Raw genomic sequence first — 15,231 nt, forward strand, 5'->3', positions numbered from 1 at the left:
GACCAAAGATGGGCAGCAATTGGCATTTTCTTTGGCCCCTGGGGAAAATGGAAGGCATTTCCTTTGGACTCCAGAGAGAGCCCCAGCCAGCCCCGCTGCTGTTCCCTGAGCACTGAACAGAACCTTCAGCCTTTAGGGGCATGTGAGGCTCAGGTTAAGGGAGCCAGCTCACCTTTCCCAGTCCCCTGTGGATTGGTGAATGGAGCGGGGCGGGAGGAGTGGGAGAGATAAGGAAGGCAGGAACAAGGGCAGGATTTGGGAAATCTGCCCATCCTTGAGTCTGGACTCTTTGCTGGAGGGCAGGGCAGGTAAACGGAGGTTAGGAGGGGTCTAGCCTAAGGTCACAGCAGTTACTTTCTCTGACGGCATTTGAACGCACTTCCTCAGAAGCTCAACTTCCGTTCCTGGCCTCCCAGTTAACCTTGCAGTATCCTCTGTTCCCCCACTCCCCATCCCGACTCCCCAGCTGTAGCCTTTGAGAAGGGCCTTATCCATGGCCTCTGCCAGCCTTGGGGCGTGCAGTGAGAGGACGCAGCCACAGTGGCCCCCAGCGAGTCTCGGGTCTAGGACAGGGGCAGACTTTAATCAAAGGGTCACACAAATCTGTGATTACCTGGTGGGTGGTGTTGAGGAAGACACGTTGAGGAGGTGACATTTCAGTAGTGACTTACGGACTGAGTGGGCTGGGTTCACCTCCCAATTCTTTGCATCGCTAGGGCAAGCCATGCAAAGAATTGGGAGGTGAACCGCTCTGGTGGCGGGGTGAGCGGGCTCCCAGCGCCGGGTAGGGCCCGGGTTCCGGCGAGCGCCATCCCGGATCCTCAGTTTCCCAGTTTGGGAAGTGAGGAGAACCTGCCTTGCCCGCCCCCGCCCGCCGAGGCTGAGGGAAGGTGAGCCCCCGTTAGCGGGGCGGGCTGGGGCGGAGCGGAGCGGGGCGGGCTAATCGCGCCGGGGGCCGGGCTGGCAGGGGGCCCGCGGGCGGGCGGGCGCGGCGCGCAGTGCGTGCGGCTGCGGAGCGCGCGGCTCGCCGGCCGTGGGCATCACATGAGCAGCGGCACCGGGGACAGACCGCAGCCAGCCCGAGGGCGCCCCCGCAGCCGCAGCCCCGCGCCCGCGCCCGGCTCTAACCATGTCTATCTGTTGTTGCTTCTTTTTCAGGGACTATGGCAGTTCCAAGAGGAAATCAGGTAAGGGAGCCTCCGGGCATTTTCCCTTCAGCCTTCCTTCCCGCTCCGTGCACGCGCCCCTCCGATCCTGCAGAGGACTTCTTGGGGGCGGGGAGCGGGGCGGGGCGGGGGGGGGTTGTCCTTGCACGCCAGCCCCGGGGTCCTGCGATCCTGCGGGGCCAGGGGTACTCGCTTCACTTGCTCCTCCTCGGTCCATGGCCCCTGAGACCTTTGGTCCTAGAACCCTCCTTCGCCTCCCACCGAGTCGCTCGGGCTCCCGCTACCTCGCCGTCCCCAGTGGAAGTGGGGGTGGGTGCATGGGGAGTGCGTGGGTGGCTCGTGAAGGGGCTAAGCCCCCGCACCGTGGGCAGCCGGGTCCTTCACCCCCGGGCTGCAGCGGCCACTGCTGCGCAGTGCTAAGACTTCTCCGGTCCCTCCGGTGCAGCGTGATAGAAGGGTTAATAGAGACGCGGGGCTTTCCTGCGAGAAGGTGAGATTGAGATCCGGGACTGAAAAGGGTCGTCCTTGAGTGACTTGAGTTTTAGCACCTGCACCACGGACCTTCCTCCCTCCCCCAACTCTGAGGGTTTCCTCGCTGCGAGGTGGGGGCTCTGCGTTTTGGCAGCTGAGACGCACTTGGGAGGGGGCTGACCCGATCCCCCAACCCCTTTCCTGTCCCCCACATTGGCCTGACAGGTGCCAGGGCCCGTCTGGAGTTCAGAAAGGGGTGGAGGCAGGGAGAGAGGCGGGCCAGCCCTCGGAGCTGTGGGCTGAGGGTAGAGCAGGATTCTCTCTGGAAGGGGGAGGCTGGGCTCCCCAGATGACAGATGCCTGGATGTGGGCGGGCTGTAGTTAACTGGGGGAGAGTGGTCCCTAGAAGTTAGGGCTGTGTGTGTGCTGAAGTGGAGGCGGGGACAGATTGCTGCAGCGATCCATGCGGGCAAGTGGATTGGCCATATTGATAGGGTGGCTGTACCTGGACAGTCATCCTGGGGTCTGGCCCTTGGGGATGTAGGAGGTAACGCATGACTCCTGTGAATGGCTCCTGTGCCCAGGTGCCTTGGCCTGTGGATAGGTTGAGGGGAGTGCCCCTGTGTGGTGGATGGATGTAGAGTGGGGTAGATGTAACTGTATGATATGTATGTTTCTGTGTGTACACGTGCTTGCTCACGTGCCTATTGGGATGGGGAAAGTTGTGTCCTGGTTTATGTGTTGGGGGTATGTGTGGCTGTGGGGTTCTGTGTACATGTGTGAGTCATGAGAGTTGTGTGCTGTGAGGGTGTGTTTACTTGTTTGGGTGCATAGGCTGGGAGGGTGTGTGTGGTTGAGACATATCTGGTTGTGGGTTGGAGTCTGTGCTCGCATTTGTGTACCAGTTTGGGATGTGTCTAGCTGTGGGATGAGGTGTGTGTGCACTTGCCTATCACCTGGGTCTGCGGTGTCTCAGGCAGGCATGCCCACTGGTGCAAAAGGCCCTTTTCTCCTGTGAACTGCAGGGCGAGGCTGGGGAGAGCGTTCCTCTATTGTCACTTCAGGCGGGCCCCAGGTGGGAGAATGGAAGGAGGGGCAAAATGGGGACTGTGTTCTGTCACCTCCCCAACAAGAAGCTTGCCCTGGGCCTCAGAGGTATGGTGTCCGTGGTTGAACCTGGACTCAAATTCTGGCTCTGTGTGACCTTAGGCAAGTTTCATAACCCCTCTGTGCCTCAGTTTCCTCATTTTCTTTAAAACAGAGATGCTGGCCGGGCGCGGTGGCTCAAGCCTGTAATCCCAGCACTTTGGGAGGCCGAGACGGGCGGATCACCAGGTCAGAAGATCGAGACCATCCTGGCTAACACGGTGAAACCCCGTCTCTACTAAAAATACAAAAACTAGCCGGGAGAGGTGGCGGCGCCTGTAGTCCCAGCTACTCGGGAGGCTGAGGCAGGAGAATGGCGTAAACCCGGGAGGCGGAGCTTGCAGTGAGCTGAGATCTGGCCAATGCACTCCAGTCCAGGCGACAGAGCGAGACTCCACCTCAAAAAAAAATAAATAAATAAAACAGAGATGCTAATGGTATCTGCCTCACACATAGAGGATTAAGGATGTTAATGTGGAGTAGTCCTGGCACTGAATAACTACTGTAGAAGTATCAGTTCTCAGGAGCAGCAGCACTTTCTGAAGGCCTGGGACCTAGTCCTGGCTCCATTGCCACTTTTCTCCCTATGTGACCTTGGGCAAATTCCTTCTCTATGCTGGGCCTCATTTTCCCCTTTTATAAGGCAAGAGCTGGACCAAATAACCTCTCAGGTCTGCTGCCACAATCTCTGAGGCTCGGCTTCTGTGCTGCTTCCTAAGCAATGCAGGGCCACACCCAGGTTGCCTCCCCCAGGGAAAGCCAACCCCCAGTTTCTCTGCCTTTCACTTTGAGGCCAGGAAAAGGATGGATAGAGAAATTTAATTTACATTGGTGTGCTTATGATAATGGCCACTTAGTGTCGTGGTTGAATATGCCAGCTCTGAAGCCAGACAGCTGGAGTTGAGAGTCTGGCTTCTCTCCTCTGTGACCTTGGGTAGATGTCTTAGCCTCTCTGTGCCCATTACCTCTTCTGTACATTTGGGATAATATTCATACCCACTTTGTGATGGTTTATTATGTGTCAACTTGGCTGGGCCACAGTGCCCACATATTTGGTCAAGCATTATTCTAGATGTTTCTGCAAAGGTGTTTTCTAGATGAGATTCACATTTAAATAAATCAGTAGATTTTGAGTAAAGCAGATTACTCTCCGTAATGCAGGCTAGCCTCATCCAATTGGTTGAAGGCCTCTTAATAGAACAAAGACTGGCACACACACACCCGCCCGCAGCAAGGAGGAGTTCTGCCAGTAGCCGCCTTTGGACTCAGCTGCAGCTCTTCCCTTAGTCTCGCCTGCCAGTCTCCCCCATCACATTTTGGACTCTCAAACCTCCACAATCACATAAGCCAATTCCTAAAATAAATCTCCCACTGTCTTCAAGCTCTGTATGCACCTCCTGTTGGTTCTGTTTCTGTGGAGAACCCTGACTAATACACACCTCATATGGTTATAATGAAGATTAGATAAGCCAATACATGTAAGCACTGCCTGCCACCTAGAAAGCTGCCCGGAAGTGCTAGATGCTGTTGTTGAATGAGCATCTACTATGTGCTAGGAAATTTACACATTTCCTCATTTGCTGATGAGAACCACAGTACACGATGGGTGGTGGGATTCCCATTTTGCAAATGAGAAGCTGAGGCTCCGATGGGGTGAATGCCCACACACAGTCCTTGGCAAACTGGGGATTGGAGTCCATGTTTAGGGCTCTGTCCTGCTCTATAATGAACCTCACGAAGCTTGCCAGGGTCACTCCAGCCAGGGATGTTTGCACAGAGGTAATGGATGCCATTCTGGGGTTCACTGTAAATCTCTTACTGAGCATAGAGCTTAGACTTGAGGCAAGGTTTAGTGATGGTGGAGTCAACAGAAGAAGAAAGTTCTCAGGTACTTTCTAGAGGAAGCAAGGCTGGTGACCTTGAAAACTGAAGGACAGTTTCGCCTCAAATTTATCTGCATCTTTCTTCACTCCATTGAACCTGCTCCTTCCAGCATCTTCCTCATCTCAGGAACTGTCACCATTCACCCTGTTGCTCAAGCCCAACAGCCAGAAGTCATTCCTTTTTGGTTTTTGTTTTTTGAGACAGATTCTCCTCTGTTGCCCAGGCTGGAGTGCAGTGGCATGACAGCTCACTGCAACCTCCGCCTCCCGAGTTCAGGTGGTTCTCCTGCCTCAGCTTCCTGAGTAGCCAGGATTACAGGCACCCACCACCACACCTGGCTAATTTTTGGAGTTTTAGTAGAGACAAGGTTTCACCATGTTGACCAGGCTGTTCTCAAACTCCTGACCTCAAGTGATCTACCCATCTCAGCCTCCCAAAGTGCTGGGATGACAGGTGTGAGCTACCGTGCCCAGCTGAGAAGTCATTATCGACTCTTCCCTTTCTTTTACCTGCCAACTCGAGCTGCAGAACCACCTGTCTCTCCACCTCCACCATCACATGCGTTAGAAGCCCCCTTCTTCTCTCCAAGAAGACCCCACCTTCCTACCTGGTCTCCCTGCTTCTCTATTAGACCTCTATCTGACATTCTCCACACCACAGCAAGAGTGAGCTCTTCAAAAATATTCATCAGCTGGGTACAGTGGCTCACCCCTGTAATCCCAACACTTTGGGAGGCCAAGGTAAGAAGATCACTTGAGCCTAGGAGTTCGAGACCAGCCTGGGTAAAACTCTCTACCAAAAAATAAAAAATGAGCCGGACGTGGTGGTGCACACCTGTAGTCCCAGCTACCCAAGTGGCTGAGGTGGGAGGATCGCTTGAACCTAGAAGTTTGAAGTTGCAGTGAGGCATGATTGTGCCGCTGCACTACAGCCTGGGCAACAGAGAGAGACCCTATCTCTAAATAAATAAATAGGAAGGAAGGAGGGAGGGAGGGAAGAAGGGAAAGAAAGAAAAAGAAAATAACATACTTTCCTGCTTAAATTCCCCCAGGGACTCCATCCCACCCAGAACTAATTCCCTACCCTGGCTCACAGAGCTTGTGTGACTTGGCCCCTGGCTGCCTTCCTGACCTGGGCTTTACCCCTTTCGTCCCCACCCATCACACTCTGCTCAGCCACACCAGTCACCTTCCGCTCCTTAAACGCATCAAACACATTCTTCTATGTGGCCTTTGTACTTGCTCTTCCCTCTTGCCTGGAATGTTCTTCCCTGATCTTTCATATGGCTGGCTCTTTCTTAAGATTTCTGCTTAAAACTATCACCTTCTCAGCAAAGCTGCCTGATCCTGCACTGTCCAGCTGCCCCGGCAGATCACCCCTCTTCTTCCCTCCTCATCACTCCCCACACACTAGTGATCCTGTGTGTTTGCTTGCTTCTTCTCTGTCTCCCACCACCTCGAGAGCAAGGACCTTGGCTACAGGGCTTGCACCAACACCAGGGTCCACTGGTACTTTTTGAATGGGTGGGTGGATGGAAGAAAGCATGCATGAATGAGTGAACTTTGTGCAGGGTCAGGAAAGAAAGGTCATTGTGGCTTCAAATTGGGGATCTTTGCCTGGAAAGAGGAGACATTTTTTGGTTCGGGAGCAGAGAATGGGAGGCTTTGGTAATCCAGAGGGAGCACATGCACAAAGGTAGAGGGATAGGACTAAGTGTGGCTTGTTTGGAGACTGACCTAACTGAGCATCAACTATGCCAAGCACTGTTAAAGGTGTTGAGGCTATAGGAACGTGTCTTTCTACCCTAGAGAAGTTTGCAGTCTGCTATGGGTGATGAGCTATATAGGAGAATGTACTATTAGATGGAGGGAAGTGAGAGAGCAACATGGTTACCTGGGGAAGAGCAGTCCCGGCCAAGGGCACAGCAAGTGCAAAGGCCCTGGGGACAGCATGTGCTGGCTGCTCAGGACACAGTAGGAAAGCCTGTGGCTGGGATGAAGAATAGTGGAGGGTAAAGTAGAAGGAGGTGAGAGCAGAGATGTAGCTGGACATTCTAAGGATTTTGACTTGCATTGAGTGAGATAAAGATTCACTGAAGGGTTCTAAGTAGAGGCAGGGACATGATCTGGCTTCAATCATAGAATGATGGGGATTGACTAGGCAGAATGGGTTATGATGTGCAAGGTCGCAGGGGGCGGCTAGCCAGGTGAGATAGGATGGGGCCTCCGGCAGCAGTGGACAGGGCAAGGCTCTGAGGGTGTTGGACAGACTCTGATGATGGATGTGGACCTCGAGGGAGAGTTTGTGTGGAAGCTGGGAAGCACCTGCATCAGGTTGCTGGGGTCCTACTCTCAGGCCGACAACTTGCCAGTCATGTGATCTTGGGCAAGAGATCAGGTTCCCTCTGAGAACAGGTTATCTCACCTATTCTGTTGTATCAGCCAGGGTTCAACTAGAGGAACAGAACGAGTGGGAGGTATATATTAAGCAATGTAGTGTAAGGAACTAGCTTACACAATTGTGGGGGCCGACTAGGTAAGTCTGAAATCCATACGGCAGGCCATGAAAGGGGGCAGGCTGGACCCCCAGGCCCAGGCTGGAGCTGCTGTCCACAGATGAAATGTCTTCAGTGAAACCTCTACCCTGCCTGAAGGCCTTTCAACTATTGACTCAGGCCCACCCAGAGTGTTTTAGATAATTTCCTTAAAGTCATCCAGTCATGGTCTTTAATAACTGTAAAAATACGTTCCCGGCCGGGCACAGTGGCTCATGCCTGTAATCCTAGCACTTTGGGGGGCCAAGGCAGGTGGATCATCTGAGGTCGGGAGTTTGAGACCAGCCTGGCCAACATGGTGAAACCCCGTCTCTACTAAAAATACAAAAAATTAGCTGGGCGTGGTGGCAGGTGCCTGTAATCCCAGATACTGGGGAGGCTGAGGCAGGGAGAATCGCTTGAACCCAGGAGGCGGAGGTTGCAGTGAGCTGAGATTATGCCATTGCACTCCAGCCTGGGCAACAGAGCAAGACTCCGTCTCAAAAAAAAAAAAAAAAAACAAGTTCCCCAGCAACACCTAAATTCATGTGTGATTGCGTAACTGGGGACAGTAGCCTAGCCAGGTTGATGCGTACCACCTGACCATCGTACCTGTCAAATGGGGTTGTTATAGTAGCAGCGACCTGGCCTGCCCCAAGGTGCACAGGGTTAGAGGTGATGCCCTTTGAGGGGTTTTGTGCTGTGCCTGGCAGTAGGAAGGGCCCGTTGTTGTTAGCTGTTGTTGCTTCCCCAAGGTGGGCACTGCTCCAGGAGCCCCAGCGGGGCTGGAGCAGACTCCCCAGAGCAAGGGGTTCTCTCGAGACCTGCAAAGATCTCATGCCTCTCACCCACTTCTCTAGGAAGCTGCATTTCGCCAGGGCGCCTAGCTGGGAAGTTCTGAGATGCGCCACTAGGGGGCGCAGATGGCCACGGAGCCTCCGGGATGGTCAGGTCAGGGCCCTGGGGCTGTGGTCAGGAGAGCCTGATGGTTCATCCATCCCAGGAGCCCTGTGGAAGCTCCAGCTCGTTTACATGCAGTGAGGTTGCTCAAGAGTGTTGCTGCAAGCTTGATTCTCTTAGGCAAGCGTTGATGTTCCTCATGAAATCCTGTTTACTTTATTCTTCTCCTCGGAAAAGTAGTGAGCTCAGCCTCACCTCTATCTCAGTGATCATGAAACTGTATTATTGGCTGAGTTTGTGAGATCAGCATTAATGTAGTTTCACTGCAGAGAAGCAGTGTTGCTTGGGGTTGAGAGTTTAGGTTTTGGCAACAGGCAGACAGCGTTTGAACCCCAGCTCTGCCATTTGTTGTTATTGCCGTTTTAATTATTGATAGATGAAAAAAGAAGGGGAGAAGTTGGTCTTTGAGTTGAGACATTTATGTCCATTCTGTGAGCCCCAGGAGGAGACGACAGGGCATAGACTCAGCCATTACTAAGTATTCTGTTGAGTTAAAAGTGCACTCTGGAGCCAGAATGCCAGCTTCCTGTCCTGGCTCTGCTCGCTGTGTGATCTTGGTCAAGTCCTTCTCTGTGCCTCATTTATTCACCTGTAAAATGGGGATAATCAGGTTTTTTTTCATTGTGTTGAGAATTGAATGAAAGTTCCTGAAGTGATAGCTCCAGCACCGTGCCTGGCCCAGAGGAAGCACTAAGGATGAAGCAGCTTTTACTATGAATAGGAGGCTGCACCGGAGGGGTTCATCTCAAACAGGAGAGAGCGCTGGTTTCGGCTTTTGCCCTTTCTCAGGAGTGACTCCTCAATCAGACAGGAGGAAGGTGGGGCATGCACTGTCGCATCATTGCCAGGAGCCTCCCTGCAGCAACCCGGGTAGGTGGTCTTGGGTAGGTGGTCTTGTCCCAGTTTTGGTTTTTTTGGGTTTTTTTTTGTTTTTCTTTTTGAGACGGAGTCTGGCTCTGCCGCCCAGGCTGGAGTGCAGTGGCCGGATCTCAGCTCACTGCAAGCTCCGCCTCCTGGGTTTACGCCATTCTCCTGCCTCAGCCTCCCGAGTAGCTGGAACTACAGGCGCCCGCCACCACGCCCGGCTAGTTTTTTGTAGTTTTTAGTAGAAACGGGGTTTCGCCGTGTTAGCCAGGATGGTCTCGATCTCCTGACCTTGTGATCCGCCCGCCTCGGCCTCCCAAAGTGCTGGGATTACAGGCTTGAGCCACCACGCCCGGCTTGTCCCAGTTTTATAGACCAGGCAAGTGAAGTTAAGGAACTTGCCCCAGGTCAGCCAGACACAGAATACTCTTTTTTTTTTTTTTTTTTGGTGAGACAGAGTTTCGCTCTGTTGCCCAGGCTGGAGTGCAGTGGCACAATCTCGGCTCATTGCAACCTCCACCTCCTGGGTTCAAGTGATTCTCCTGCCTCAGCCTCCCGAGTAGATGGAATTATAGGCGTCCACCACCATGCCCAGCTAATTTTTTATATTTTTAGTAGAGATGGGGTTTCACCATGTTGGCCAGGCTGGTCTCGAACTCCTGACCTCAGGTGATCCACCCACCTTGGCCTCCCAAAGTGCTGGGATTACAGGTGTGAACCACCATGTCCGGCTTTTTTTTCTTTTTCTTTTTTTTTTTTTTGCCTTTCAGACTTGAGTGTGGTGGCACAACCACAGCTCACTGCAGACTTGAGCTCCTGGGTTGAAGCAATCCTTCCACTTCAGCCTTCTGAGTAGCTGGGACTACAGACATGCACCACCATGTCCGGCTAATTTTTGTATTTTTTGTAGAGACAGGGTCTCACTATGTTGCCCAGGGTGGTCTTGAACTCTTTGGACTCAAGTGATCTTCCTGACTTGTCCTCCCAAAGTGCTGGGATTATAGGTGTGAACCGCCGCACACAGCCTAATTTCTCTATTTATGAGTTTGGTTTTTATTTATTTATTTTAGTTTGGTTTTTAATAAAGTGAAGTTGCTTAGAGCAAGACCCACCCATAAGTTCTGGCTACTATTAAGGGTTAGTCTATGGTTGGGCGTGGTGGCTTGCTCCTGTAATCTCAGCACTTTGGGAGGCAGAGACGGGCAGATCACCTGAGGTCAGGAGTTCAAGACCAACATGGTGAAACCCCATCTCTACTAAAAATACAAAAAATTAGCTGGACGTGGTGGCACATGCCTGTAATCCCAGCTACTCGGGAGGCTGAGGCAGGAGAATCGCTTGAACCCAGGAGGCGGAGGTTGCAGTGAGCCGGGATGGCACCACTGCACTCCAGCCTGGGCAACAGAGTGAGACTCCATCTCAAAAAAAAAAAAAAGGGCTTAGTCTACCTGAAAAGTTTCCTCTCTTCTCCTCCTTTTATAGAGGAAGATTTTAAGAGACGGATGGCCACTTGCCCAGGGTATGGGGTGGGCAGAACCTGGTCTTCGGCCGGTCAGCACTCCCACCAAGCCCTGGAACCAGGTGGAGGTGTGAGGAGGGCTGCTCTGAAGCAGAGGAAGCCGGTCTGGGAGGCCTTTGGTACTTCCCTTCACCGCAAGGTAAATACCTCAGCAGGCCACTAGCAAAGCTGGGCTCTCTGGCCCTCCCTGGGCCTGTCCTGCCCGACCAGCAGCAGAGGAAGACGGAGGGAGACAAGGCAGTGGCAGCAGGCCTCCTCCCTCCAGAGCGCAAGCTTTGTGAGGCTTTCACCTCTCTTAATAGTTTGTTGGCTCCTGGCCCCACGGAGTGCACAGCTCAACTGAGAAGGCGGGACCTTTTCAAGGATTCTTTAACTAATACTAGGCAGGAAGGCTTGGGATCTGCAAGGTGGAAGCGGGGCGGCTGGCCACTGTGGGAGAGGCTGGAGATGGCCCCGAAGGACAGAGGAGATTGTGATGGGCTGAAGGGTGTGGGTAGGGCACCCTGCAGGAGGGACAGCCAGGCATGAGTGAGGATGTGGAGCTGGAATGAGTTTTTGCTTTGTTTTGGTTGTGGTGAGTTTTTCTGGTGTTAATTTTTAGCATGGGATCTTACTCAGTGGCCCAGGCTGGAGTGCAGTGGTGTGATCAGGGCTCACTGTGGCCTTAAATTCCTGGGCTCAAGCGATCCTCCCACCTCATCCTCCCAAGTAGGTGGAACCACTGGTGTGCCACCATGCCTGGCTTATTTATTTATGTAGGAGACAAGAGTCTTGCTCTGTCACCCAGGCTAGAGTACAGTGGCACAATCTCGATTTACTGCAACCTCTGCTTCTCAATTCTCGTGCCTCAGCCTCCCAAGTAGCTGGGACTACAGGTGCCTGCCACCATGCCTGGCTAATTTTTTTGTATTTTAGTAGAGACAGGGTTTCTCCGTGTTGCCCAGGGTGGTTTTGAACTCCTGAGCTTAGGCAATCCACCCACTTTGGCCTCCCAGAATGCTAGGATTACAGGTGTGAGTCACCACTTCTAGCCTTAATTTATTTTTTATTACTGACTTATTTATTTATTTTATAGAAACAGGGTCTTGCTTTGTTGTCCAGGCTGGTGTTGAACTCCAGGCCTCAAGTGATCATCCTGCCTCAGCCTCCTGAAGTGTTAGGATTACAGACGTGAGCCACCACACCTGGCCTGGCATGAGCTTGAGAAGTCTGAGGGAAGGAGAGGTGCCCATTATCCTGCCAGGAGCAAGGGTAGGGCAGGAGATGAGTCTGGAAAGGAAATCATGGAGAGTGTATCTGGAAAGGAAATCATGGAGAGTGTATTAGCAAGACCTTTTAAAGCAATCTCCGAGGTTTTCTTGTCCTCCTGAGCTACCCATACTCAGTGAGAAAGGCCCAGGCTACTTAGAGAACGTGGCCAAGATCTTCCTGCCACCCTCCAATGGCCCATTCTAAAAGTGAGCATGTCTTATTTTGAAGGCGTTGGCTTCTGGCACATCTTACCATCTTACCAAGGCTCATGTTTTTTTTTGTTTTTTGTTTTTTTTGAGATGGAGTCTCGCTCTGTCACCCAAGCTGGAGTGCAGTGGCGCAATCTCGGCTCACTGCAACCTCTGCCTCCCAAGTTCAAGCAATTCTCCTGCCTCAGCCTCCTGAGTAGTAATCAGTAGTCTGATTACAGACGCACACCCCACCACGCCTGGCTAATTTTTTGTATTTTTAGTAGAGATGGGGTTTCACCATATTGGCCAAGCTGGTCTCGAACTCCTGACCTTGTGATCCACCCACTTCAGCCTCTCAAAGTGCTGTAATTACAGGCATGAGCCACCGTGGCCGACCTCCGGGCTGGTGTTTTTAAACAGTTTTTATTTTCATGGCTCTGGGTCCTCAGCCTGATTTTACCCTTGGAGTTCAAAGCCATCTAATTGGAAATGAAAGGAGCCTGATTGACTTGGCACCTCTGCAGCCAGCCCACATGGCAGTGATGCTATGGAGAAAGTGAGTGCTGCTCATGTGTGTGTCTGCACCACGCCCCCTGGCCCGAGGTGGCTGAGCCCCACTGCCCGATTGGCCTGGACACACAGAGCGAGGCGGGGCGGGGGCAGGGGCGCAGCAAGCGCTCCCCGGTTCCTGGAATCCCCAGAAGGAGGCAGCTAGTTGGAAGCCTCGATTCCCTCAGCCCTGCTTGCACAGCTGCCTCTGCCCCCTCACTCCTGTCACCCAGTTTCTCCTGCTAGGAAAATAGGAAGCTGGTCCAAAAGGGAACTGCATGGGCAAAGGTGAACTGCAGAATCTTGAGTCTGCTCATTGAAATACAGATTCCCAGGGCCTGCCCGGACCTACTGAATCAGCATGTCTGGAGTGACGCCCAGGAATCTGCATTTTTTCGTTTTCTTAAGAGACAGGGTTTCAGCATATGGCCCAGGCTGGTCTCGAACTCCCGAGCTCCTCAAGTGGTCCACCCACCTTGGCCTCCCAAAGTGCTGGATTATAGATATGAGCCACCACATCTGGCCAGTCTGCAGTGTGTGTGTGTGTGTGTGTGTGTGTGTGTTTGTGTAACGGAGTCTTGCTCTGTCACCCAGGCCGGAGTGTGGTAGTGCGATCTCAGCTCCCTGCAACCTCTGTCTCCTGGGTTCAAGTGATTCTCCCGCCTCAGCCTCCTGAGTAGCTGGGACTACAGGCACCTCCCACAACACCCAGCTAATTTTTGTATTTTTAGTAGAGACAGGGTTACACCATGTTGGCCAGGCAGATCCTCCTGCCTTGGCCTCCCAAAGTGCTGGGATTATAGGCGTGAGCCACTGCACCCAGCCAATCTGAATTTTTCACAGGTTTCCCAGGGCCTCTGAAATCAAGCCAGGGTTGTGTCTTGGATGGGTCACCCATGTGAGTTGATGGCCATGTTCAGGGTAGACAGGCAGCAAGATGGCAGAGGGATTGGCATCCCCGAGATGGATGGTGCCTGGATGGTGCCTGGATGGGACTGCTCCTTGAAGGACATTCAGTTGTCTCCTGAGATGGGAGGCTGGGCTACGGGGGCAGGAATGGAGAACAGGACTCCAAGTCTCTTACCTCTGAAACACAGCCCGGCATTTGGAGCCTTGGAGAACGGCTCTCTGAGGGGCCTACCCAGCCCTGACCTGATGAGACACACCATCCGCCTTTCATTTCCAGAAGGTTTTGTTCCTGAGGGGGGGAAACACCCAAATTGTGGTCCAGCAAAGAAATGTTTCCCACCGTGGCCCATGGCCAGAAAGTCACTGGTTCCTCACTTCAGCGTTTGGTTTATAGACATGTGACAGAAGAGGCAACCTTTCCAGTGATGACGAAGCCGGCGGAAAAACAAAGATGTGGGGGAAATGTGCATTACTTATTGTTTTAGCACCTTTTTCTAATCTAAAGTTACTTTGTTTAGAAACAGAGAAGTGGTGTGTGTAACTTAGTCGGCATGTGGCGTTTTTAGAATTGGTCTGTTTCGAAATGTGAAGGAAAAAAATATTTTTTTCCTGAGTTTCCGTAAAACTTAGAAGTTTACAGGAAAAACATGCTTTTCCCTGACTCTTCTTTCTGCTTTGCCCCCTGGATTTCATCATTGCCACGTGTGGCCCAAGCAGCCGGCTTGAAGATGTATTTTATTATTGTTAGAATGAAGTCTTGCACCAAGACAGCTGGGTCATATCAGAAAGTCACTTTGCTTCCTTGTGCTCAGAAGGAAGAGTTTGCTGGTGTGGAGGCTCACGACTGTAATCCTAGCACTTTGGGAAGCTGAGGTGGGAGGATCACTTGGGCCCAGGAGTTTGAGACCAGCCTGGGCAACCTACTGAGACCCCTTGTCTCCAAAAAAAAAAAAAAAATGCTGGGCACGGTGGCTCATGCCTGTAATCCCAGCACTTTGGGAGGCCGAGGCAGGCGGATCACAAGGTCAGGAGATCAAGACCATCCTGGCTAACATGGTGAAACCCCATCTCTACTAAAAATACAAAAGATTAGCCGGGCGAGGTGGCGGGCGCCTGTAGTCCCAGCTACTCGGAGGCTGAGGCAGGAGAATGGCGTGAACCCGGGAGGCGGAGCTTGCAGTGAACCAAGATCGCACCACTGCACTCCAGCCTGGGCGACAGAGTGAGACTCCGTCTCAAAAAAAAAAAAAAATTTAGCCCCGTGTGGTGGCACACACCTGTGGTTTCAGCTATTCCGGAGGCTGAAGCAGAAGGATTGTTGAGCCCGGGAGGTTAAAGCTACAGTGAGTCATGATCGCACCACTGCACTCCAGCTTGGGCAATAGAGCAAGACCCTGTCTCAAAATAAAATATAAAAAGAGAAGGTAGGCCGGGCGTGGCGGCTCACTCCTGTAATCCCAACACTTTGGGAGGCTGAGGTGGGCGGATTACTTGAGGTCAGGAGTTTGAGACTGGCCTGGCCAACAAGGTGAAAGCCCATCTCTACAAAAATACAAAAATTAGCTGGGTGTCATTGTGGGCACCTGTAATCTCAGCTACTCAGAAAGGCTGAGGCAGGAGAATCACTTGAACCCGGGAGGCGGAGGTTACGGTGAGCAGAGATGTCGCCATTGCACTCCAGCCTGGATGACAGAGCGAGACTCTGTTTCAAAATAAATAAATAAATAAAATAAAAGAGAAGGCAGAGCTGGCCATCTCTTCACCACCCTCCGCCTCGTCACTGCTTCT

The 15,231-nt window shown here is 52.5% G+C and overlaps 1 protein-coding gene across 4 annotated transcripts in view; it reads left to right on the plus strand.

Moving 5' to 3' along the window:
• Positions 1 to 15,231, plus strand: part of SH3PXD2A (SH3 and PX domains 2A) — a 261,353-nt gene that overhangs the window by 162,516 nt on the left and 83,606 nt on the right. For 2 of the 4 annotated variants that reach the window (XM_033183827.1, XM_033183837.1), the window contains exons 1-2: positions 468 to 648; positions 1,159 to 1,187. In XM_033183827.1, coding sequence (XP_033039718.1) covers positions 494 to 648; positions 1,159 to 1,187 — 184 coding nt within the window. In that variant the 5' untranslated portion in view covers positions 468 to 493. Of the gene's footprint in view, positions 1 to 467; positions 649 to 1,158; positions 1,188 to 15,231 lie in introns of those variants that run through there. The other 2 variants (XM_033183812.1, XM_033183820.1) reach the window with 1 other exon arrangement.

The sequence above is a fragment of the Trachypithecus francoisi genome, unplaced genomic scaffold (genome assembly GCF_009764315.1).
Source record: "Trachypithecus francoisi isolate TF-2019V2 unplaced genomic scaffold, Tfra_2.0 Contig01579, whole genome shotgun sequence".
In the NCBI taxonomy this organism is placed as follows: Eukaryota; Metazoa; Chordata; class Mammalia; order Primates; family Cercopithecidae; genus Trachypithecus; species Trachypithecus francoisi.